A 22,822-nucleotide genomic window follows, 5' to 3' on the forward strand; every position below is an offset into this window, starting at 1 on the left:
TTTTTCATCCCCCTGTGTATAATGACTGGTTGTTAATGAGCTTAATGAGCTTGGCTATCTACTACAGCTCTCAGACCAGCAATGGTGACCACTGTGTCCCAAACAGAGGATACTTGAGCTTATTCCAGTTTTCCTACCCTTACGTCAGATTGATCAGTTGCACAGAACGTACCGGTACAATTGCGTAAAGATCATTTCAGCCTTTTGGCAATGAGAGGAGAACCCAATTCATCCAACTTACTGTACCTTTCTTTTTTTTTTCCCCACAGGCTTCTGGAAAGCCACCTGCCCGCCATCTTGTGCCAGTCCACTGCTCGTATTTGTGAACTCCAAGAGTGGTGATAATCAGGGCGTGAAGTTTCTTCGCAGGTTCAAACAGTTACTAAATCCTGCTCAGGTGTTTGATTTAGTAAACGGAGGACCTCATTTAGGGTAAGTGTACCTGGAAGCATGTTGCCATGGTTCAGGAATCTGCACCAGAAATATTCTTTGCAAAGGATAAACACACACATTAGGGGGATTTTATGGAGCAACGCAGAGTTCATCGGTATTAGACTGAATATGTGTTTTCTGTTGAAATTCTTTCCCTTCCTTATGCGATGGTGGAGGTCTTCATAAATTGCTCGCCGCTTTCTTCCTGCTAATTGCTGACTGTTTGAGGCCGGTTTTCTGGAATGGCCCGATAAAGACGATTGTGTTCGAACAAGATTTTGTTTTCTCCTCTGATACTACACCTGCACAGGGTGCAAAGTTCAAACCAAATTTCCTTTTTCTAAAACTCCAAAAGAGTAGGTAGTTTCTCTCTCTTTCTCAGTCTCCCACAGCATCTTATCTAAAGAACACCTGAAACTTGTAAAAAACATTGTTTGTATAAATTGCCCAACTATGTGTCGGATGCTTCATTCTCTGGGGTGTTTGCAGATAATGACCAGTTTTGGATTCCTGTGACTTGTCTCTTTCAGTTTGCGCTTGTTTCAGAAGTTTGACAATTTCCGGATCCTGGTGTGTGGTGGGGATGGTAGCGTCGGCTGGGTTTTGTCAGAAATCGACAAACTGAACCTTCACAAACAGGTCGGTGGCGGCGGAGTGTGAACAGACGTTTTTCAGTTCAGTTCAGAAACGTTGAAGAAAATAATAAATGTGCTCTGTTTGAGTGTCACAAGCTTGAAATAATGTAACTTGCAATGTACAGTAAATGAAAACAGTAGGACAAGTTCAATGCCACACAGTCAGTATTGTAACCATATGTATTTTAGTACCTCAAAACTGAGCATGGCCTAGGAGGAGTTACCTGTTAATATTAGCTAACAATATAATATTAGTAACAGTTGGGAAAACTACAGGAATCCCCTCTTGTCCTCTGATCTAGTGAGTTTATACCAGAACGTGTTATTATTGATTAAAGCTATACTGTCATAATAGTGCCTGACCTAGGACCTTTGCAATGTCAGGTAGCCAAAAGAATATTAGAAAGAGTTGTTAATCTTAAGTCAATATGATATGGGTTTTGGAACACAAATAAAATTCCACATAACAATCTGATGTGGTAGTGGTTCTGACTTGCTAGAGATGCAATGGCTATGTACCAAGTGTGCCAGTATATACGGAGTACGTGTCTGAGGTTACCTGGTGCCTGGTTGGTTTCAGTGCCAGCTTGGAGTCTTGCCCCTGGGCACTGGGAATGACCTCGCACGTGTCCTGGGCTGGGGTGCGTCGTGCGACGATGACACGCAGCTTCCTCAGATCCTGGAGAAGTTAGAGAGAGCCAGCACAAAAATGCTTGACAGGTATGATGTGCAGGGCCAGATGCTTCTGAGTATTGATTGCACTCTGGCACACTGCAGTCCTCGTTATGTCACAGACATTCAGCGTAAACCATACGTTTAGTGATATGTTTCCTAGATCACGGAATAAATGCCCAGTAGAATTTATAAACCTCACAGATGTTCAGACGTGGGAAACAAAAGCTAAACTACAATTGCAGTGTTTCCCTATTGTCTGTTCAGGATTACACTAGATTAATGTCCAGAATTAATTGTGCTAGCAGCCATGTCACCCTGCAACTTACAATTGGCAACCCACTGAAGCTAAGCATGTGTGAGCCTGGTCAGTACCTGGATGGGAGACCTCCTGGGAAAAACAAGTTGCTGCTGGAAGAGGTGTTAGTGAGGCCAGCAGGGGGCACTCACCCTGCGGTCCATGTGGGTCCTAATGCCCCTGTATAGTGATGGGGACACTATACTGTAAACAGGTGCCGTCCTTCGGATGAGACGTAAAACCGAGGTCCTGACTCTCTGTGGTCATTAAAAATCCCAGGGTGTTTCTCAAAAAGAGTAGGGGTGTAACCCTGGCGTCCTGGCCAAATTTTCCCATGCCTCCCAATAATCCCCCTCTATGAATTGGCTACATTACTTTGTTCTCCTCCCCCCCACTCCGACGCCAGGCGGAGCCATGCGTCGGTTGGAGTATTCTCGGTCGCATTTAATGGCAACGTCAGCTCAAAGATTTGGTTCAAACCACCAAATGGAGACAGGCGTGCCGACAAGCGGACCCTGCTGATGCGGGGTTAACGCTAGGATGAGAGAGAATGTCCGGAATTAATTGATCAGAATGTCTTCTCCACACGCTCACATATTCACTTGCAATTTGCAGAGAAGATGGCAGTAACAGTCAAGTCAAGTGAATGTGGGATCCTAAGTGAACGTGATGCAAGTGAAATCAGCACAATGGGCTACTTCACTGCCAACATTAAACAAGGATCCACTGACACTAATGAAATGGCAAGAAAGCACATTTAGAGTTGAAAGCAGTACCAGCTTCTTTGCACACAAAACTATCTACCAAATCTCTGACTTTCTGGTACCTGACCTGCCTAGATTAGTTTATAATGTGATGTTCTTTGAACCAAACAATAAATCTGTCTTTTGGAGTAGGAGTAACTTGTAGCTTTTTGTATACAGCATTTAAGCACAGACTGGTGGCATTATCCTCCTGTTGATGAACCACTTGTAAAATATCTAAATTCACATACTGTATATTTTGCCATTGGTGCAAATTCACAGTTTTGTATAAATGGACAACATAAAATTCTTGAACTTGAACTTGAAGTTGAACTTTATTGCCATATGTAACCGGTACTGGTACAATGGAATTCTTACTTACAGAAAGTCTCTCGATTGTAAAAAAGTGTAAAAAACAAGACAAAGTGCAAACAGTGCATCAAGACAATGTACAAACAAACAATAGACAATGTGCAAGTAATGTTCGACCGTCTTTGTTGTTTCATTTAATGGTCAATTATTTATTTTAGCATTTATATACATTATTTGTCACAGAGATACACGTGCTACACTGATGGCGGATGTGTGCAGAGAAATGCAATTAGAGAATAATGTTTTCCGGTGTTTCCAGGTGGAGCATCATGACATATGAAATTAAAATACCTCCGAAGCAGAGCTGTCCTGCCACCCCAGAAGAGGGGTCAGAAGAATGCCCGGTAAGAGCTGAAATCCCTCTGTCCTAACAAGAGGGGTTTAAATGTTATTTCAATTGACCTCAAGCTTGGGACATAACAATGGCAAGGCGGTTGACGCAGCCACCCCAAACCTCTATCATCTTGCATTTGATTATGGCTTGGAGTCCTTCTGGGTAAACCTTGTTTTCCCCTGCAGTCACAGGGTTATCTCTGGATGCTCCGGTTTTATTCCACAGGGTGAAGGTAATTCTGTCAAAGTTAATTGGTCTCCAAATTGCCCCCCATATATGTGTGGCTGTGATAGAGAGGTGTTCTGAAGGATGAATCCTGCCTTATGCCCATTGTCTGCAGGTTAAGGTGCCACTTACTGTAACTACAACCCCTGGACTAAGTTGTATGTAGTTGCAACTCACCACAAATGTACATAAACTGTGTAATTCTTTTTTTGTGATGTGCTTCTTTTCTTCTGTCCTGTAGTCCTACAGTGTGACCTTGAGCTTGTATTTGTTCTGATCTTTCCTCTCATGTCTGCCATGGGCTCAGTTCCAGATCTCAGCATATGAGGATTCAGTTGCTGCTCACCTAACAAAGATCCTCAACTCTGACCAGCACTCTGTGGTCATATCATCTGCTAAGTAAGTAGTGAGAAAACATGACACATCATTTTAAAGTGAAATAAGGAGATATTGTTCTATATAAAAAGATATAGCATTATATAAAGGACCCTTTTCATACATTTCCAAACACAGCATGCTGAGCGCTGGAATTTTGATAAAGGGAAAAAGTATATTTTTGGAAAATTCAGGGTTAAACTTTTCGAAAAGATTTTATCGGAGCTTTTTTTAGAAAAGTAAAAACATGCCCACCCTCGGCTGCATCAAGTACTGCATAAACATGCTTGACCTTACCTGTTGTTGTCTTGGTTCCCTTCTTGACTGGCAACCAAGAGAGTAATGGGAAGGTCGGCTTGAGACAATTGGCCGTGTCTTATCCCATACCTTCTGACCTAGCATGAACCCAGCAAGGCCATGGAGAAACAGCTCAGCCTTTACCTCACAACCGTGCTCCTGGAGTTCAGCTGCTGTTAGGGAGGAACTATGGAGGACAGATGTGTATTTACACTTCCCTCTTTTCACGAGCAGATGGTCACTATAGTGACCATTTCAAACTGGCAAGAAATTCTGTTGAAAACATTTTTTCCGGTCTTATTTTCTGAGAAAAGCAATGGAGATTAAATGGCAAGATAACTATATTCTCGTCTGTGGAATAAAGATGGAATACACTAAATCTTACGCCAGCTTTTTCCATCCCTGAAGGGTTCTGTGTGAAACAGTCAAGGACTTTGTTGCCAAAGTTGGGAAATCCTATGAGAAAACCACGGAGAATACAGATGAGGCCGAAACAATGTCTCTGAAAGTAAGTACACTGGCTAAAAGGAAATTCCACTGACAGCACTAAATTACAATTTATTGTGCTCTGTCTGGTCTCAATGTGGTAGAGACCTGTTTCGAGACCTGTGTGAACTCTGGTGACGCCAGACTTCATTCTTCTGTTCCCACCAGGGCTGGAGTGGTTATCCCACCGTAAAACATGTCTAAATGACCTTGCCTCTCCTCTCCTCTCCTCCTCTTCATTCCAGTGCACAATCCTCAACGAGAAGCTAGATTCCCTCCTGCAGACCCTAAACGCTGAGGCCCAGGCAGTTCCTCACCCGCCTCACAGCCCCCCACCCATTGCGGAGGAGGAGGGGGAGGAGCTGGAGGAGGTGCTCGAGGAGGAAGAGGAGCTGGAGGAGGAGGAGCTGAGCGAAGAGTCCCTGACAGAGCTGAAGGAGAAGCTGGAAGCAAACCTCACCGAGAAGACGTCCCCCCAGAAGTTCTTCAAGCCCAGGGAGCAGCTCATGCTACGGGCCAACAGCCTGAAAAAGGCAGTGAGGCAAATAATAGAACAAGCCGAGAAAGGTAAGACTCCACAAGCACGGAAACGAAATAACTAGCTCAGCACAGCATGAGGAAAGGCGCTAAAAGCACTGAAGCAGGCTTTGTGTACAGCTAATTTGGTCTCTTAAAGGCTGAGTGATTTACAGTTCATGAAATTGTCACTTCCTGTTAGAGTCACTTTGTCTTAGTCACATTTTTTATTTTGTGATAAAATATGCCTACTAAACATGGTCAGGACTTGAAAAATAATAAAAAGAGCTTAAAATGATCAACACCCAGCCAGTTCAGTACTCAGCATTAACCGTGAATTCACACCCATGATGTTATTGTCCAAAACCGGTATGATGATAAGACATTCAAAGCACCTGAGAGGATGCTTCAGAGAACATATAGCCCTCCAGGGTTTTAAAGAGCTGGGAAAAAATTGAGCCCTCTTCATACACAGGAACAAATGTAAAAAGTGCATGGTCTTCTCCGTGTAGCAAAACAGACTGACTAGAACAGTATTTTATACATGTTACTGACAGAAAAAAAGGGAAGGGCTAATGACTTCAGATTTAATATCATCTTAAACATAAAGAATCCAGCAGTGACTATGGCTTTTCCAAAAGGCTACAGTGTTGAGGTGTATTTGATGTTGAAGAGGATCCATATGTTGTGTGTATAATATCTCATCTCTAATGAACAGATAAATAATTCCATCTGTCCGTTTCCTAGCTGCTGCTTCAAATCAGGGCTGCGGAGAAGCCTATCTCGACAAGCAACAAGCACAAGGCAGTTTACACACTCGACTGGATGCCAGTCCAATGTAGGACAGACACAGACACATACTCACACTTGAGGCCAATTTTCCCCAGAAGCCAAATAACTAGTACTGGTACATTACTGGACTGAGGGAGGAAAGCAGAGCACCTGGAGGAAAGCCACGCGAACACCTGTGCCAAACAGCACTTCCCTCATCATGTAGAACAGGGAGGGTTAAAGCACACGTTCTTCGGGACTTCCTCTACCCCCTTCTGTTGGGAACTGATGGAGAGAGCTTTCTAATCTCACCTAGTTAGTGGTACCAGAAATATAAGAACACAATAGTACAGTTTGTGTCAAATGGAAATTTTTCGTAGTGTTTGTGTGTTTCCCAGAATGTATAAGACAAGTGTAACAGTTTTTCAAAAATCGTGTTGTAACCAGCGTAAGGACAAAAACGATCAGTGACGTCAGTGTGTCTTTCACCAGCAGGCTAGGCTTGTGTAGACTGGAGAAAAACAGCCTCGTCTGTGCCAAGTGTGGAGTGTTTCTCCAGCACAGTTGTCAGGCTGATTAAGCTGATAATTACTAACATGTCTGAGTAGTATTTGGAGCCAGAAAACCCAAACCTTCCTACACACTCCTGTGACACTTTGGGGTTTTGACTGATAAACAGATGGACTCATAAATTTGGTATCATAAACCTAAAATGTGAAAGCAGGACAAAAGCAAAAACAAACAAGAGGCTCTGATTTTGACAGATTGACTTACACATTTCCAGTGACGTCTGTTATATTGGGACAACAGATGTTATTATATTTTGGGCATCATTATTTTACAGATCACAACTATAGCAAATTCCCAAAGTCAATATAAGAAAAATCACTTGATCTTTTTTGTACCAGTCGCATTGATATTTGTTGAAGAGACCTGATACAAGAGGTACATTTATTATGCTGGTTTACATTTGTTGTCAAAAGGTTTGATCAGCAGATGGTCTGCCTGTGATAGACACTTACAAGTAGTGTGTTAGTCACCATTGGAAGCTATAATACAATACATGCTATAACACTAGGTTGCATATGCTGTCTTCTGGGATTCTGACACATTTTCTTTGTAGACGTTGGGCATCCATGTGCCAGTTCATGTTCTCCCAGCTCATCCCACAGTTCAGTGGGGCTCAAGTGTGGCTAGTAGGGCATCCTCTGTACAACTCTCGTTCTTGTTTCTCAAACGAGCCTTTGTTACACGAGTAGCGTGAGGATGTGCATTGTCCTGCTGGAATATCAGGTCAGGATGAGCCCCCCCAGGAAGAGCAGGAAGTGGAGTCTTAGGATCTGATCAGTATAGCACAGTATAGTCATATGGCCATCAATCACTACCAGTGAATTTCTGTAATTCTCAATATGTAAGTCCTGCTCATCAAGAAGCCTGACATACGTTGCATATCTGTACCACACACTCACTAAAACCGAGATTCATCACTAAACAGGGCTTGATTCCATAGATAAGCGATAGTGTGCTCACTTAGTCCGGGCTCCTTAGTCAAAGTTACAGGGCCGTAAAGGCGTTGCTCTCTTGATAAGTGGGCATATTGTTTCCTTTCTGCGTTTTTCTTTTTTTAACATTTTTATCGGACTTGACATTCAGCAAGTTAACATTGACACACATTGTTACCTGCACCCAGTCAACTCACTGACTGATGAAATGACTTAGTGCTGATGATTATGGGTATTTAATTAATATCCAGTTTTGGTATGCTTTATTTTCCTACAATTTACATAATTAGAGGGATAGGTTCCTGTAATGCTCAGTAGAACATTTCTCATAGAATTTCTGTGACATTTTTTCAAACTTCTCTTCATTCATCCAGTGGTGGATGAGCAAAATGCTCACACTGAAGAACAAGATGTTCAGTCTCCAACAGAGTTTAAGAAAGAGAACGAGGAAGATAACAAAGATGATGATAAGGATGAAGACACAAAGGAACTGGAGTCTCAATCATGTAAGTCAGCTGTAGTATTTTTGATTTGTGAAAATCAAGTCCTCACCAAACTATGAAGCCAAATTGTCTGTACTTACTGCAACTTGTTTTGTGCCTGTAAGTTAATAATACTGTATATATATATTTTAGAAAAGTACAAGTCTTGTCTTAGGTTAAAACCATTAATGCCTTTGTTTTTGACAAACCAGTTACTATCTGCTTGCTTAATGTCTTAATACCCTTAACAGTTATCATTATGGTTCTACAATCGCTATGTACAACATGTTGCTTTCCTCTTTTAATTTGAATCTTTTGTCAAGTCTGGTGCAGTCTGTCTGGTGCTGCGTGCATGGCTTCTTAAGAGTCACTACAGCATAGAGTTCATTACTCAAAAGCCTACCAATATTAATCAGACAAATAATTTGTGCAGCCTGTCAAGTAATGGCAATGTAGGTTATCTAGTCTTCAGATACAAAAATAAGAAGCATGGTCTGGTCATAAATAAATGTGCTTATCTTGAAATACAAACCAGATATAAATTGCTAAAATGTCTTCAGGCAGCTGATTCAGTCTTTGATGGTGAAGGTGGCTTCACATTTGTTGAAATGTCTGAAGCCCAGAAGTAACTTTACAATATACAGAGCAGCAGAATTGTACATATTTTTACTATGCACCACTTACTCAATAGAACTCCTCTGTACTCGTTACTTTTTGGAAATCCACAATTGTACAAGCCATTTTGGAATGCAAAACATTTGTAATTTTTAATAAATAGTCTAAGTCTAAGCACAATTGTGTCACATAGATGTTGTGTTGTTTAATTTTACTTCATCATCAAGTTGTGTTATATGTGGGATACATTTTTATTTCTAATGAAACCACATCTTTTGGCTTTGTCTGTACATACAGTGCCTTGCGAAAGTATTCGGCCCCCTTGAACTTTTCAACCTTTTGCCACATTTCAGGCTTCAAACATAAAGATATAAATTTTTTATTTTATGTGAAGAATCACCAACAAGTGGGACACAATTGTGAAGTGGAACGAAATCTATTGGATTTTTGAAACTTTTGTAACTAATAAAAAAATGAAAAGTGGGGCGTGCAAAATTATTCGGCCCCCTTGCGTTAATACTTTGTAGAGCCACCTTTTGCTGCGATTACAGCTGCAAGTCGCTTGGGGTATGTCTCTATCAGTTTTGCACATCGAGAGACTGAAATTCTTGCCCATTCTTCCTTGCAAAACAGCTCGAGCTCAGTGAGGTTGGATGGAGAGCGTTTGTGAACAGCAGTTTTCAGCTCTTTCCACAGATTCTCGATTGGATTCAGGTCTGGACTTTGACTTGGCCATTCAAACACCTGGATACGTTTATTTGTGAACCATTCCTTTGTAGATTTTGCTGTATGTTTGGGATCATTGTCTTGTTGGAAGATAAATCTCCGTCCCAGTTTCAGGTCTTTTGCAGACTCCAACAGGTTTTCATCCAGAATGGTCCTGTATTTGGCTGCATCCATCTTCCCCTCAATTTTAACCATCTTCCCTGTCCCTGCTGAAGAAAAGCAGGCCCAAACCATGATGCTGCCACCACCATGTTTGACAGTGGGGATGGTGTGTTGAGGGTGATGAGCTGTGTTGCTTTTACGCCAAACATATCGTTTTGCATTGTGGCCAAAAAGTTCGATTTTGGTTTCATCTGACCAGAGCACCTTCTTCCACATGTTTGGGGTGTCTCCCAGGTGGCTTGTGGCAAACTTTAGACGAGACTTTTTATGGATATCTTTGAGAAATGGCTTTCTTCTTGCCACTCTTCCATAAAGGCCAGATTTGTGCAGTGTAAGACTGATTGTTGTCCTATGGACAGACTCTCCCACCTCAGCTGTAGTTCTCTGCAGTTCATCCAGAGTGATCATGGGCCTCTTGGCTGCATCTCTGATCAGTCTTCTCCTTGTCTGAGCTGAAAGTTTAGAGGGACGGCCAGGTCTTGGTAGATTTGCAGTGGTCTGATACTCCTTCCATTTCAAGATGATCGCTTGCACAGTGCTCCTTGGGATGTTTGAAGCTTGGGAAATCTTTTTGTATCCAAATCCGGCTTTAAACTTCTCCACAACAGTATTACGGACCTGCCTGGTGTGTTCCTTGGTCTTCATGATGCTCCCTGCGCTTTCAACAGAACCTTGAGACTATCACAGAGCAGGTGCATTTATACAGAGACTTGATTACACACAGGTGGATTCTATTTATCACCATCAGTCATTTAGGACAACATTGGATCATTCAGAGATCCTCGCTGAACTTCTGGAGTGAGTTTGCTGCACTGAAAGTAAAGGGGCCGAATAATTTTGCACGCCCCACTTTTCATTTTTTTATTAGTTAAAAAAGTTTCAAAAATCCAATAGATTTCGTTCCACTTCACAATTGTGTCCCACTTGTTGGTGATTCTTCACATAAAATAAAAAATTTATATCTTTATGTTTGAAGCCTGAAATGTGGCAAAAGGTTGAAAAGTTCAAGGGGGCCGAATACTTTCGCAAGGCACTGTATATGCAGCAAGTATTTTTTCCGATTCCATTTAAGCCAAGTTGGGGCGCTTGTTTAAGTGAGCATTTATCGAGACATTTTTAAATGAAAAAATTCTGTCTTTTTCGTTTATTGGACTTTGGGTCTGGTGGCAAATAAGACTGAGAGAATACAGGGCAAATGAATAGTTCCAAGAGGAAAAAAACAGGCTTCTTCAAGTAATGAAGTGGAAAGAATTGTAGAGAATTGGTAATATAACAGAAGGTGAGATGCTGGGAGCAGAATGACATGTAGGAAGCTCAAGAAGATGTACGAAGGAACCCCAATAGTGAGCTTCAGACATCACAGGTCAGACACAGACACACCTTTCTTTTGGTTTCACTCCCATCCCTAGGTACTTTACCAATGTGCTAATTTTTGTGCCAGTGAGCAGCGTGCTCAATCGTCTCTGAAGCCATGTGCATGTTTGGTGAACAAACTCTTAAGACAGGGGGAGCGCGCCCTGTTTCATAGGACGCATTTCTGTATCATGTAGAAAACAAATGTTACTTCAGTAAAATGAAGTAAAATGTCGTTGTTGTTTACTGTGGCTCTACCTCTTTCTTTTCCTGAAGTTGCAGCTTGAGAGTGAAAGGATCTTTTCATTCCTGGTGGTCACTAGGGTGTTGGCACACAGTCATTGCTCTGTCTCACAGCTCTGTGGGGTTTTGTCTTTGCATGGCTTACTTGTTGTCAAAATATTACACAGTGTAAAGCTGGACGACTCAAGAGCACAATAAAAAAAGATAAAAAAAGACCACAGTCAGCTTCCGCAAGTGCCCAGTCCCGACTTGTCTCAGAAGATTCAGCATTTGATATATTTTACTTTGGATTGATTACCTCTTTCCTGAAACTGAGATGCCAAACTTTCAGAAATTGTTGTTAAGCTTGTGTACTGAATTGCAAGCATATTGGTTATTTTTTATCTATTGTTTGAATAGAATGGATTGTTTTAACAACCGTTTTTGTTGCAGTAGTTTTTGTTCAAATTCAGAAAAGTAAAACAGACATCTATTTTTAGATTGTTTTTTTTTTTACATTTTGTCAAATCTGGAACCTCAGCTTAGGGACGGAAAACATTCTTCCATGTAGAAATGTCTTCATTTCAAGGTGTTTGCAACCCAGAAAATGACATTTGCAGAGACACAGAAGGAGGTTTAAAATGCATATTGTTCAAAAAGGTTTACCTGCAAAAGCAGAGGCAAAGCTAAAGTCATCCACTAGACACAAGTGGTCCAAGTAAATCATTCTGTTATAAGAACGCATTGCCCGTATTCTGCACCAGAATCCCGTACAGTCCCAAAACTTTGCAAATGTGGCTTCTTTTTTTCCTTCAGCAGCCAAGACCACTCCCTGCTCCCCCCCTGAGAGGCGCATCAGCCGTAGTACCCAGTCCTGCACCGGCTCCTTCTCCATCTCCCCCTTCACCACCAGCAAAGAGAACCTGCCTGTGCTCAATACCAGGATCATCTGTCCAGGTGCCCGTCACACACCGCACATCCGCACTGTTATCATCAGCTGGAGTGGGGAAAGTGAACGAATGGTGAAACCCCATTGGAAGCCGTAGGAATGCTTCCAGATTGATTGATTCATTGAGGCTCCTGTGGCTTTTTATTGAGCGTCTGCAAGGATGGAAATCTCACGACTCAAAAGCAGTGGGTGCTGAGGGGGGGCGCTCGCCGTCTAGTGACTTTGCATTTAAAGATTCACTCTGCTTGTTGTTTTCCTTTGCCCACACAGGTTTAAGAGCTGGCTTGGCAGCCTCCATTGCTGGCAGCTCCATCATCAGTAAAATGTTACTGGCCAACATTGATCCCTTTGGAGCCACACCTTTCATTGACCCCGACCCCGATTCACTGTAAGGAACTTCACATTCTGTCCATTGCCCAGTGTGATGTCATGTTTAGACAGAGCCTTAACTGCAGCATTGATGTGTCACTGACACTGATAAATCTCACTCTCTCCTCTCGTATCACTTCATACCTGTATTTGGCACTCTTACAGTATTGTGGTGAATTAGTGCAACGCTACTGGTCGCCATTGTGTCAGCAGAAAAGATCAACAGTACAAGTTTCTGAAAGGATTTGATTTGCTAGATTTACACAATGATGGACTCCTACAGTCATTTTCGTTATGTGGATGAGCAATAATAATTTTTATTTTTAACATTTTAGCCATGCAGTGGCCTAAAGTCAAATTCTGCCTCTTCCTGTCTTCTCCACACAGAGAGGGATACCTGGAGAAGTGTGTCATGAACAACTATTTTGGAATTGGATTAGACGCAAAAATCTCACTGGAGTTTAACAATAAGCGAGAGGAACATCCTGAAAAATGCAGGTATGGGAATTTGATGCATTTGATGCCATTTGTTTTTTGTTTCTTCCATTTGAAAGAGGAGATAGATGACGTGGCCTCCCATTTTTGACCTTTCCTGGCTCCTTTAACTTGATGATGTTGATGTTTCTTCTGCTCTTTTTAAAGTGGTTTTGTTCATGCACGACAAATACAAAACAGTGTACCTGCTGATACACCATAACATTTGTGCTCTTTAAAACTCATTCTTTATAGTTTTGGAAACAATTTACATTTATTGAGGCATTTCCTTTTCATTCCATAAATGCGTAAGGCTATTGGACAGCATACAAATAGAAGGGCATATTTTCTGGGAAGAGAGAACAGTAATCCCTCATCATACAATCTTAATTTGTTCCTCGAAATCGGCTCATAAGGTGAAAACTCAGATAACAGCAATAACATATCCGTATACTTCCTGTTATAATCTCCGATTAATCGCCAATTAATTTTCAAATTGTAATGCACTGTTAAGTTTGGGAATTATGTATCTTATGTATATTAACAATTCTCTGGCTTTCAGGAGCCGCACAAAAAACATGATGTGGTACGGTGTGCTTGGAACAAAAGAGTTACTGCAGAGGACGTACAAGAATCTCGAACAGAAGGTTCAGCTGGAGGTAGGAGCATACTCTAGCTTCCATCAGGAATGCAGGAAAGATTTTAATATTCTTATGGCAAGAGCTCTGCAGTGATTTAGCAATAACTGTAAGTTTGGGATCTTAAAAGTCTAGGCACATTTCACCTCATATTCTGCGCATCTCCCATGCATGAGTGTGGTATTATTTGTGTAGAAATCTGTAACTATGTAATAACATGATGTAAAAGGAGAAATTACATTTTTTTTAATTTGTGATTTCCTGGATTTGAGAGCGAATTACTTGCCTCAGGCAGACAGACCTCTTTTCTTTTTAATTTCCAGTTACAAAGTTACATTGCTCTCAGGGGGGCCTTCTCAACAAACATTAAGAGCTGCTGATCTTTTGAGAGACCCACAAGCAGCACAAAACTTTGCCCTGTTTTTCTTTCGGTGACTTGAGGTTGAGAAATGTACTGCTTGCTGTTTTCCCTCAACACAGCAGTGGCTCCTAAACAGCACACATAACCGGTGAATCAGACTGTGATTCACCCCTTCCCCTCCCCCACTGAGACCAGCAGCTTGACAGCATTGTTTTGGTACACTTTAAGCGAAATTAAACATGAGCAGATAAAAAAAAAACCAAAGTGTAAGACCAGCTCAGCTAAATTATGCTGAGCGTTTTTGTGGGTGATTGGGGAAAGCATAGCCGAAGCTTTAAAAATGAAACAGTAGTGCCAAAGTTGAAACTTATCTTCCGTTTTTGTCCTCGCCTTCATTACAGTGCGATGGACAATATATCCCACTCCCTAGCCTCCAAGGAATTGCTGTGTTGAACATTCCCAGTTATGCTGGTGGGACTAACTTCTGGGGGGGAACCAAAGAAGATGATGTAAGTTTTGAATTTCAAAGGAAATGCGTACCAAACACCAGGGACCTTGTTTTCAGATGCTTTGCCATCCAAACGCAATATATATTTTCCGCCTGCATTAGTACTAACTAGTTACTCCTGAACAATTTTTGACTAGATTAGAAAAGCAAAGTAAAACCAGGATTTTTCATTGATAGGGGATGTAATCATTTGGAAACAGAAAGCTTTCTGTTCTTTCATTCAACAGACAGTGCATAGAGTCACATACACAGTGGCCTAATAAGATACTCTTTTACCCTCATTTTTCCAGAGTTCCTTTGAGCTGCATTTTTTTTTCAGAACCGTTGCATGATGGCTGTGCTTTTAGCTCCTCTGTTGACAGACTTCACCGTGAAAAACGACCCACGGTGAACCCAGCAGTACAATTAACAAGTACAAGGAGATGTTTGTATGGCTCGCAAAAAGGGTAGTTTGTTTACGCCTCAGTGGGGCCATAGAAGCTTGAATCATTGGAGCTTACAACTTATTAAGCTCACAAAATATTATGATCATGAGAGGTTACTTTTGGATAATCTGTGTCCTTGGAGGTGTGGTTACATAACTTTAGCATTGCTAAGGAATATGGGCATCCCAGATCTCCAGGGAACTAGCACTTGGGATCACTCCAAGATCCTGATGGCCATGTTAGAATGGTGAACACCCCTGTATACTTACATTGGAGGTTGTTACATAAAATTACTGAATTGAAACCCTTTATGTCGGTTTTCCGATTTTCAGTATATAGTTCACTTGTCTGGGTATACTAAAGCCATGCATAAACTGTAAGAAAAGAGTGAAATGTATTTTTGCAATGTTCTGAAACCCCATCAGGTCCAATTAGTTGCTTTTCTTTTCAGCTTTTCAGAAAATGAATGTTCGGATCTGGTTCCAGTCAGTCTTGTTACCTTTCGTATTTCACATTTTCCATTACCACAGGGCCATAAATTAAAAAAATATATATATTTTCAGTTTAAAGCAAAGTCACTTTTTTAATGACTATGTGTATTTTCTTTTGCTGTAAGTAAACGTAGCTTTGCCAAGCGAAAAATAATTTGAGGGGATTTGTGGCTGTATGTGGTTGCAGTGATGTTTTAGCTCCCTCAAGTGGACCCTAGCAGAATAGCATTTTTCATGGCAGTACCTCTGAAATGGTTTTCAGCAAGTACTGAAAACACCACCTGAAAAATAAAGACAATGCCCAACGCTGTAGGATAAGAAATAAATGTTCTTCACCCTCAGCATGACAGACAGTGGTTCTATATATGGTGACACGCTAAAGTTGCTTCTCAATCTTTTTTTAAGATCTTTTGTGCGCCGTCTTTTGATGACAAGATCTTAGAGGTGGTGGCAGTTTTTGGGAGCATGCAGATGGCGGTGTCAAGGGTCATCAAACTTCAGCACCACCGGATAGCCCAGGTGAGCCTACACTGGTCTCTGGAGTTGTCTTCTTTGCAACTAGCTTCTTATATGGTGCCTTTTGCCCTAGAAAGAAAGGACTACATATGGTGCTACACGTACTCATGATGTTATAATTGACATTCTTGGCATGTATTTGTGTCTTATGTTGACTGTTTTAAACATAAGAGGTTTACAGGTGAGTGATTTGTTATTTTTGTTATCTTTTCTGCAGACACTGTTTTGGTGGTACAGAGCCATAGTGTTTTGTCCCTAACTGGGACTGATGCAGCCCTGATCTTAGTGAACCTCATTGAGAACATCAGAATCTCTACAGATAAAATGTGGCCATTTGGTACTTCATGCTCTTTAGGTGCTTCTATAGTTCCATAATGCAATGTACTATACTGTACCACTACTGTTGAGAGTAGAAACCTCCCTCTGAACCAGTAGGGGACAGTTTAAAGAAGCTTTAATCAAACCTTACCTCCATGTCTTTAGTAGGAGGAAGCAAACTGGAGCACAAGAGCACTAGGAGAATAACGTCAGACTGGTTCCTTGATTAATTAGTACAAATTAATGTATTTTCCGCTTCAATAATTAACAGGGATTAAGGTAATTGAGATTGCTTATAAAGAGTGCAGGATTGTGGTATACATGACTAGAGTTGTAGACCTCTACCCTCTGGTATTAAAACCTCATCCACAGAAATTATTTGCATGCTGTTTCTAGGAACTGTCAGACCTGTCATGTTTGTTTTCCTTTTTCAGTGCCGATCAGTAAAGATCACAATATTGGGAGACGAAGGGGTACCTATACAAGTGGATGGAGAAGCCTGGATTCAGCCTCCAGGAGTCATTAAAATCCTTCATAAGAACCGGGCCCAGATGCTGACACGCGACAGGGTGGGACTGGTTCCTTTAAGCACAGAAACTCAGGGGTTCCTGGTCCTGGGGAACCACACACCTGAGCATTCAATTAAATAATCGAGCCCTTAAGAGATCGAGCTTTTTCATTGTTTTTCAGTTCCTAAGCATGCAGGAGTGTGTCTTTTAACTATTGTTCTCATAACTCTAAGATCTCCAACCTTTGAGAAAACCTTCTAACTGAGCAACCTTTTGGTTCATTAAGAATTTGTTTCTAAGCAAAGAGCTCCACTGCAATGAAAACCAGCATGTCTGTAGTTCCCCAGAAGCAGAGCTGGGGACATCTGCTTTAATGCTATATTCTGTAAATGGCTTTGGGGTCTAACTAGGTTTAGATTTCCTGTTGATGGCTTTAGACTCATACTGTAGCTATGTGTGGAGGTGTCTACGTACTGTAAGTGCGTGGTCAGTTTTTATTGACTCCTGCACTGGCATGTGTGCAGGCCTTTGAGAACACACTGAAGTCCTGGGAGGACAAGCTGAAGTACGACAAGCCAGCACTGCGGCCCCACCTCTACCCTCAGCAGTCAGTGGACTTGGCCACAGAGGAGGAGGTGACCCTTATTCAGATGTGTGCGCGGGCCGCCGAGGAGCTCATCACTAGGTAACCTGAGAAGTGTGCACACAGCACTGTAAACGGGTCTTTCACACGTGTGCAGTCAGTGCAAAATTTGCAGAATACTGTGCCCGAGTTATGCTGCGACAACACATAAAATACTATTACATAAAAATAAAAATGGAATATATTTCATTTATCTAATAAATACAAATAGTGTTACAATTGAGCACTACATATAGTAAAATCATCTTAATGTAACACTGTGAGCAAGGAAGCACTGTGCAGAGACAAATATAGCCTTTGCCTTTACGCTGATTCTCAGTTTTCCATGAAAGAGGCTGTTACTTGTATTTTGTGGACCATTGGACATTTCCACGGTGTTTTGACAGCTAGTTTTAATACAGGAGGGCTCGGTGATTTAAGGTTCGATCAGCTGTGAATTATGAATCTGTGACTTCCTCCAGGGTTTCAGAAAATGCAGTAAACTACGAGAGAGAGGCCTGACTTGGCTGGCTCTCACAAGGACCTCACAATGCCCCATTTTGTGTGTATTTCAGAATCTGTGAAGCAGCGAAAACCCACAGTCTGCTGGAGCAGGAGCTGGCCCACGCAGTCAACGCCTCCTCCCATGCACTCAATAAAACACATCCCAAGTTCCCGGAGGTAGCGAGACCTTTGCGTGCCCCAGCGGGCTTGAGGTTACCAGATGTGGAGCTCCAAGACAAGTTCTAAAAATATCTCAAGCTGTTCTACATTTGGACATAACCAAAAGACCAGTTAATTGTTTCACTTCCAGGCTACAAAAGACGATGACAAAATCCTTACCCCTCCCTTGTCCTGCAGTCCTATTGATACAGTATATAGAACTCCAACCTGCTCTCTGTCTAGTAGGCCCAGTATTTATATTAAGGGAGGAGCAGCAGGGCCATTGACAGGGTAAACGGCATTCTGGGGGAAAGTCTTGGTAGCTGGTTTATTGGTCTAATGGCTTTTTCCCACGCTGTTAATGCGGGTTACCACTGCTTCATTTTTGATATCCTGTCTTAGCCTTAGTCATAGGTATTCTACTGTATGTTGCAGACCTGATACATAGAGAAATTCTCTCTCAATTTATTCATCAATTTGAGTATTTTAATTGTATTTCAATGTTTAAGACTCTTTATCGTGTTCCTACTGCAGTATGGTCAGAGTGCTCAAGGACCTCCTTATAAATGCCCCTTGATGCAGAAAATTAATCCTGTACTGTCTCTGCTTAAACACAGCTCATATTTCATATTATCCAGCTCTTACCTCATAGACTGGCTAGAAAATTAGTACATTTACTGTGCTTTATGTCATTGTTACTTCTATTATTCTAGCATTTTCATTTGCTTCATTTTTGGTTAAAATCAGGTCTGGGTTGGGTTTGTGTGTTTTCAAACAGTTCCTGTGTTTTAAATCGTTCTCACATAAACAGGGTGTTTTGTTTTAGAAACGAATAATTCAAAGTCTGTTTTTTTAGGCATTGTGCTCCACCCTTCACCACTACTTTCAAAACATTGAATATTGACAATATTTCCCCTTTTTGTTTTATTTCTCTTTTAGTATGTATAGTACTAGCAAATAATAAACTGGATTGCTGCGTTTCATCCACAGAGTCTCACGAGGAACACCGCGATTGAAGTTGCAAGTAACGTGAAAGCTTTACATAACGAAACGGAGTCCTTACTGGTCGGACGAGTTTCTCTGGTAAGTTGTGCACAGAAGTGCATTCTTCACACTCCTAGCCTACAGCTGACAGGCTGTTTGACGCATTCTGTTTCTGTGCACCATGAGGCTGGTAGCATTTCAAATTGCTTTGAAAACTGGAACAAAGAATCATTCAGGCAAAGGCCGGTAAAGGGTATTTTATTTTGTTTGCCCTAAGTGGAAAGGATGTTAAGTGGAAAAGAAGAAAGATGGCCAAAATTTTTCTAATACATCTCTTTTTACAAACGTTTTGTGTATGAAAATTCGATACTGCGAAGCAGTATGAATTGTTACCCGCATGTCGAATAAAGAAAGCCAACTTCGAAACTACGAAGAAACAATACCAAGAACAAATTAGAAACCTCAGCCAAATATAGAGGGAACAGAAAGGTGTCCTACGTCTCCTTTAATATCAAGCGTATACAGTACATCACATCCCCCTAATTAGTATGGGTGAGAGCTAGGACAGAGCCTAGAGCAGCACAAGAGACCTGTGTGATACAGTTCACCTTGTCTGACCTTGTTCGCTGTTGTGTGCGCTCTTACTTTTCATTATAATATTTGTTGTTTAGACTTTATCATGGACCCTAAAGTTGTTAAGAAAATAAAAATTGTGTGTAATTACATAAAAAAACAAATCAAGTGGTTACTGTATAGAGCAGACCTGTACTGTACTTGGGTACGATTAATGATGTCTAGGGAAGCAGTGTCTTTTATTACTAAAAACACAAACCACTGTATGAATGTTAGTTATGATTGTTTATTTTGTCATTTTTTGGTGAAAAAAGTAAAATTAGTGGTCCTTAAAGAATCGTAATTTTTCCAAGAAGTAATAGAACAAGTTTGTTTTTCTTTTTACGAATACTTGCTAATCAGTAGGGTTTATGGGAAGGAATTGTGTTCATACAAAATGAGATATGAGTGTATACAGTACTCATAACCATATTGTAACAACATCTCAACTGTTGTTCTGTTCACGTGCCCCCCTTTTTTAGTTTTCAGGACTTCTTACTTTTTGCCCTGCTTGAACTTTCCTCTGTAATTGTGACTCCTGCAAATGTATCCAAATATACAGGTGTATATGCACTTGGTGGTGAAATTATCTTTTTATTATCTATTTAGAATAATTTCTATAGTTTTCTAATAGAATTCAGGAATGTAAGGTTTTGTTAATTACTATGGTTTAATATTCCTTATTTGTATGTACGAGGTTTGCATAACATGATGGGTTAGACTTTGGACTTATAACTGACAGGTCTTGGTTTGAGTCCCAGCTGCAGCTGTTGTACCTTCAGTGAGGTACTTAACCCCAGTTGCTCATCCAGCTGTACCAGTGTGGACCAGCACTGCAGGGGGGGTCATTCCTGCCATGGACAGCTGTCCCACCCAGGGGAAGGGAATCCTGTTTTCTCTAATCAGCTTAACATCACAGAAACCAGACTTGAGCTCCTGGCTCTGGTCTAGACTGCACTTACAGTGCTGTGATCTGTATTCTGAAGGCAGAGGAGAAATCTCAGTTTTTCTTTGTTTTTATTGTTTTCCCTCAGCAACTGGACCATCCGCATGAGGAGCTGCTTTCAAGTGCCCTGCACAGCGTTGAGCTCGGGCTCAGGAAACTGTCTGAGATCCCTTGGCTTTATCATATCCTTCAGCCAAACGATGAAGAGGTAAGAGAATCCGTGCTAAAACGATTCAATTGAATGTCTATCCTATGACTGTGACTTCTAGGGTTTCTAACTGTATGAATGAGTGTCATTTTATTTGAATGATTTCGTGAAATCGTTGGTAGATAGATGATGGGTAAATACTGAGTCAGAGCTCAGTGCTTGAGAGTTTAATTTTCATCTGTGTTGTCCCAGGAACAATCACTGGAATATGGCAAAAGGAACAGCAGAAGCACTATGTTTCGTATAGTGCCAAAATTTAAGAAGGAAAAACCCCAAAGACACAAGTCCAGCCCTCAGTCAGGTAAGTGTTTTCTATCTCAATCACTTTGAATCACTTTCAGAAGGCTGGGAAAATTTTAGAACAAATGGAATAAACAAAACTGTATAGTAATATTCCAATAAAAGTAGTTTTGATTGCAGTACACCACAGTACTATTACAGGTTACAACTGACAGTTAATTAGCATCATTCAAAGAGCAGTGTCCATATCCAAGCATATGAATCTACAGTATTTTAACTTAGTTGGACAATGTTTAAAATAGCCTTTTTTTTGCAAATGTCATTAAAGGTATTCATGATGCAAAGAAAGGAAAGCAAAAATGTGATTCGTTCTTCCTCTAAGGTTGCAGAAATTCCACATCCCCAGACTTGTCTTGTATCCTATCTTTTGTTTTCCTTTCTGGTACACCAAACAGGGCTTATATGGTGTGAATGCCGGTTATGGTGAGTGCCGAACTCCTGATTCACCTAAGTGATGTTTTAGCTCAGTGCAGTTTAAAACCTTCTGTGGGTGTGTGGTTTCCAGCTTGGAGAAGCAAAGAGGATGCACATTGTGCCCTGGCACTAATCAGTCCTGCCACATACTGTAGGCCTAAATAATAATAAGAACCTGTATTTTTATGGCACTTCTCATAGCACAGTACAGTACATCGTTAATGAGCATTGTATTACTCTATATACTATGCTACAATCCATACAAATTTTGTGTATTCAATTAAAAAAATCAAGTTATGTAATTCTGTGTAAACACATAAATTACACATAAATTACCTCACTTTATGTACCTTTCTTCTACTACTTTTTTGCATATCAGGTGTTTTTTTTACACCTTAAAGGGTTCATATAGCAGTTGACAGTATAATATTAAATGCCTTTTCTTACTTGTCAGCATACCCAAAAACTGTGATGTGATGCTGTTGTTTTCCTAAAGCATTTGAAACACATAAATGATTTATTAATATAAATATGACAGTGTCATTCTGGAAGCAAAACCCAGTAATGTGTACACACTCAACGTGTGATATAGTTTGTTTAGATTTTCAAATGGATTTTCATGACGTTCCTCATGAAGATTGAGTCTCACAGTACTTTATTTGATTGCCTGCTGGGATAGGTCTTGGCTCCCATGCAACCCTATACTGGATAAAGGGGTTAGAAAATGGATGGATGGGTGGAACATGCCCAACCATGTTGCTTTCAAGAAACAGCTGGATGAGATCGTTATTCAGCTACTAGCTACCCAACAGCTAAACAGACATAATGGCCTCCTTTTGATTTGTAGCATAATTGTGTAATGTTCTTAACACACATGCTGTTCTTCAAAGGACCAAGTCATGTCCGACCATCCATTTTCCAATCACTTTGTCCAGTACAGGGTCACAGGGGAGCTGGAACCTATTCTGGCAAGCAAAGGGCACAAAGCAGGATACACCCTGGACAGGAGGCCGGTCCATTGCAGGGCACACACAGACACAGAGATGCACTAACTCGCATCAGGGCAAATTGACCTACCAGAATGTGTTTGGGCTGAAACCGGAGCACCCGGAGAAAACCCACACGAGCAATGGGGAGAACCAACAAACTCCACACAGAGAGCCCCGCAGGTCCGGAATTAAACCCAGGGCCAACCCCAGCGCTGTGAGGCAGCAATGCTAACTGTACCGTCCCAGGCCATGATCCAAAACATTGTGTGCTTGAAACCTGTAGCGCAGATGCCAACAATTGAATTTTG

General features: G+C 41.1%; 1 protein-coding gene across 9 annotated transcripts in view; it reads left to right on the forward strand.

Moving 5' to 3' along the window:
- dgkh (diacylglycerol kinase, eta) overlaps positions 1–22,822 on the forward strand; it is a 102,708-nt gene that overhangs the window by 65,592 nt on the left and 14,294 nt on the right. For 8 of the 9 annotated variants that reach the window (XM_088602475.1, XM_088602484.1, XM_088602493.1 and 5 more), the window contains 20 exons: positions 270–432; positions 963–1,071; positions 1,648–1,787; positions 3,412–3,496; positions 4,019–4,110; positions 4,792–4,891; positions 5,115–5,436; positions 8,033–8,164; positions 12,035–12,175; positions 12,438–12,555; positions 12,924–13,034; positions 13,573–13,669; positions 14,411–14,518; positions 15,839–15,952; positions 16,702–16,836; positions 17,301–17,461; positions 17,974–18,079; positions 19,052–19,144; positions 20,692–20,811; positions 21,004–21,112. In XM_088602475.1, the coding sequence (XP_088458601.1) occupies positions 270–432; positions 963–1,071; positions 1,648–1,787; positions 3,412–3,496; positions 4,019–4,110; positions 4,792–4,891; positions 5,115–5,436; positions 8,033–8,164; positions 12,035–12,175; positions 12,438–12,555; positions 12,924–13,034; positions 13,573–13,669; positions 14,411–14,518; positions 15,839–15,952; positions 16,702–16,836; positions 17,301–17,461; positions 17,974–18,079; positions 19,052–19,144; positions 20,692–20,811; positions 21,004–21,112 (2,556 nt within the window). The remainder of the gene's footprint in view (positions 1–269; positions 433–962; positions 1,072–1,647; positions 1,788–3,411; positions 3,497–4,018; positions 4,111–4,791; positions 4,892–5,114; positions 5,437–8,032; positions 8,165–12,034; positions 12,176–12,437; positions 12,556–12,923; positions 13,035–13,572; positions 13,670–14,410; positions 14,519–15,838; positions 15,953–16,701; positions 16,837–17,300; positions 17,462–17,973; positions 18,080–19,051; positions 19,145–20,691; positions 20,812–21,003; positions 21,113–22,822) is intronic. The other variant, XM_088602467.1, reaches the window with a different exon arrangement.

The sequence above is a fragment of the Lepisosteus platostomus genome, chromosome 2 (genome assembly GCF_059453375.1).
Source record: "Lepisosteus platostomus isolate fLepPlt1 chromosome 2, fLepPlt1.hap1, whole genome shotgun sequence".
NCBI lineage: Eukaryota > Metazoa > Chordata > Actinopteri > Semionotiformes > Lepisosteidae > Lepisosteus > Lepisosteus platostomus.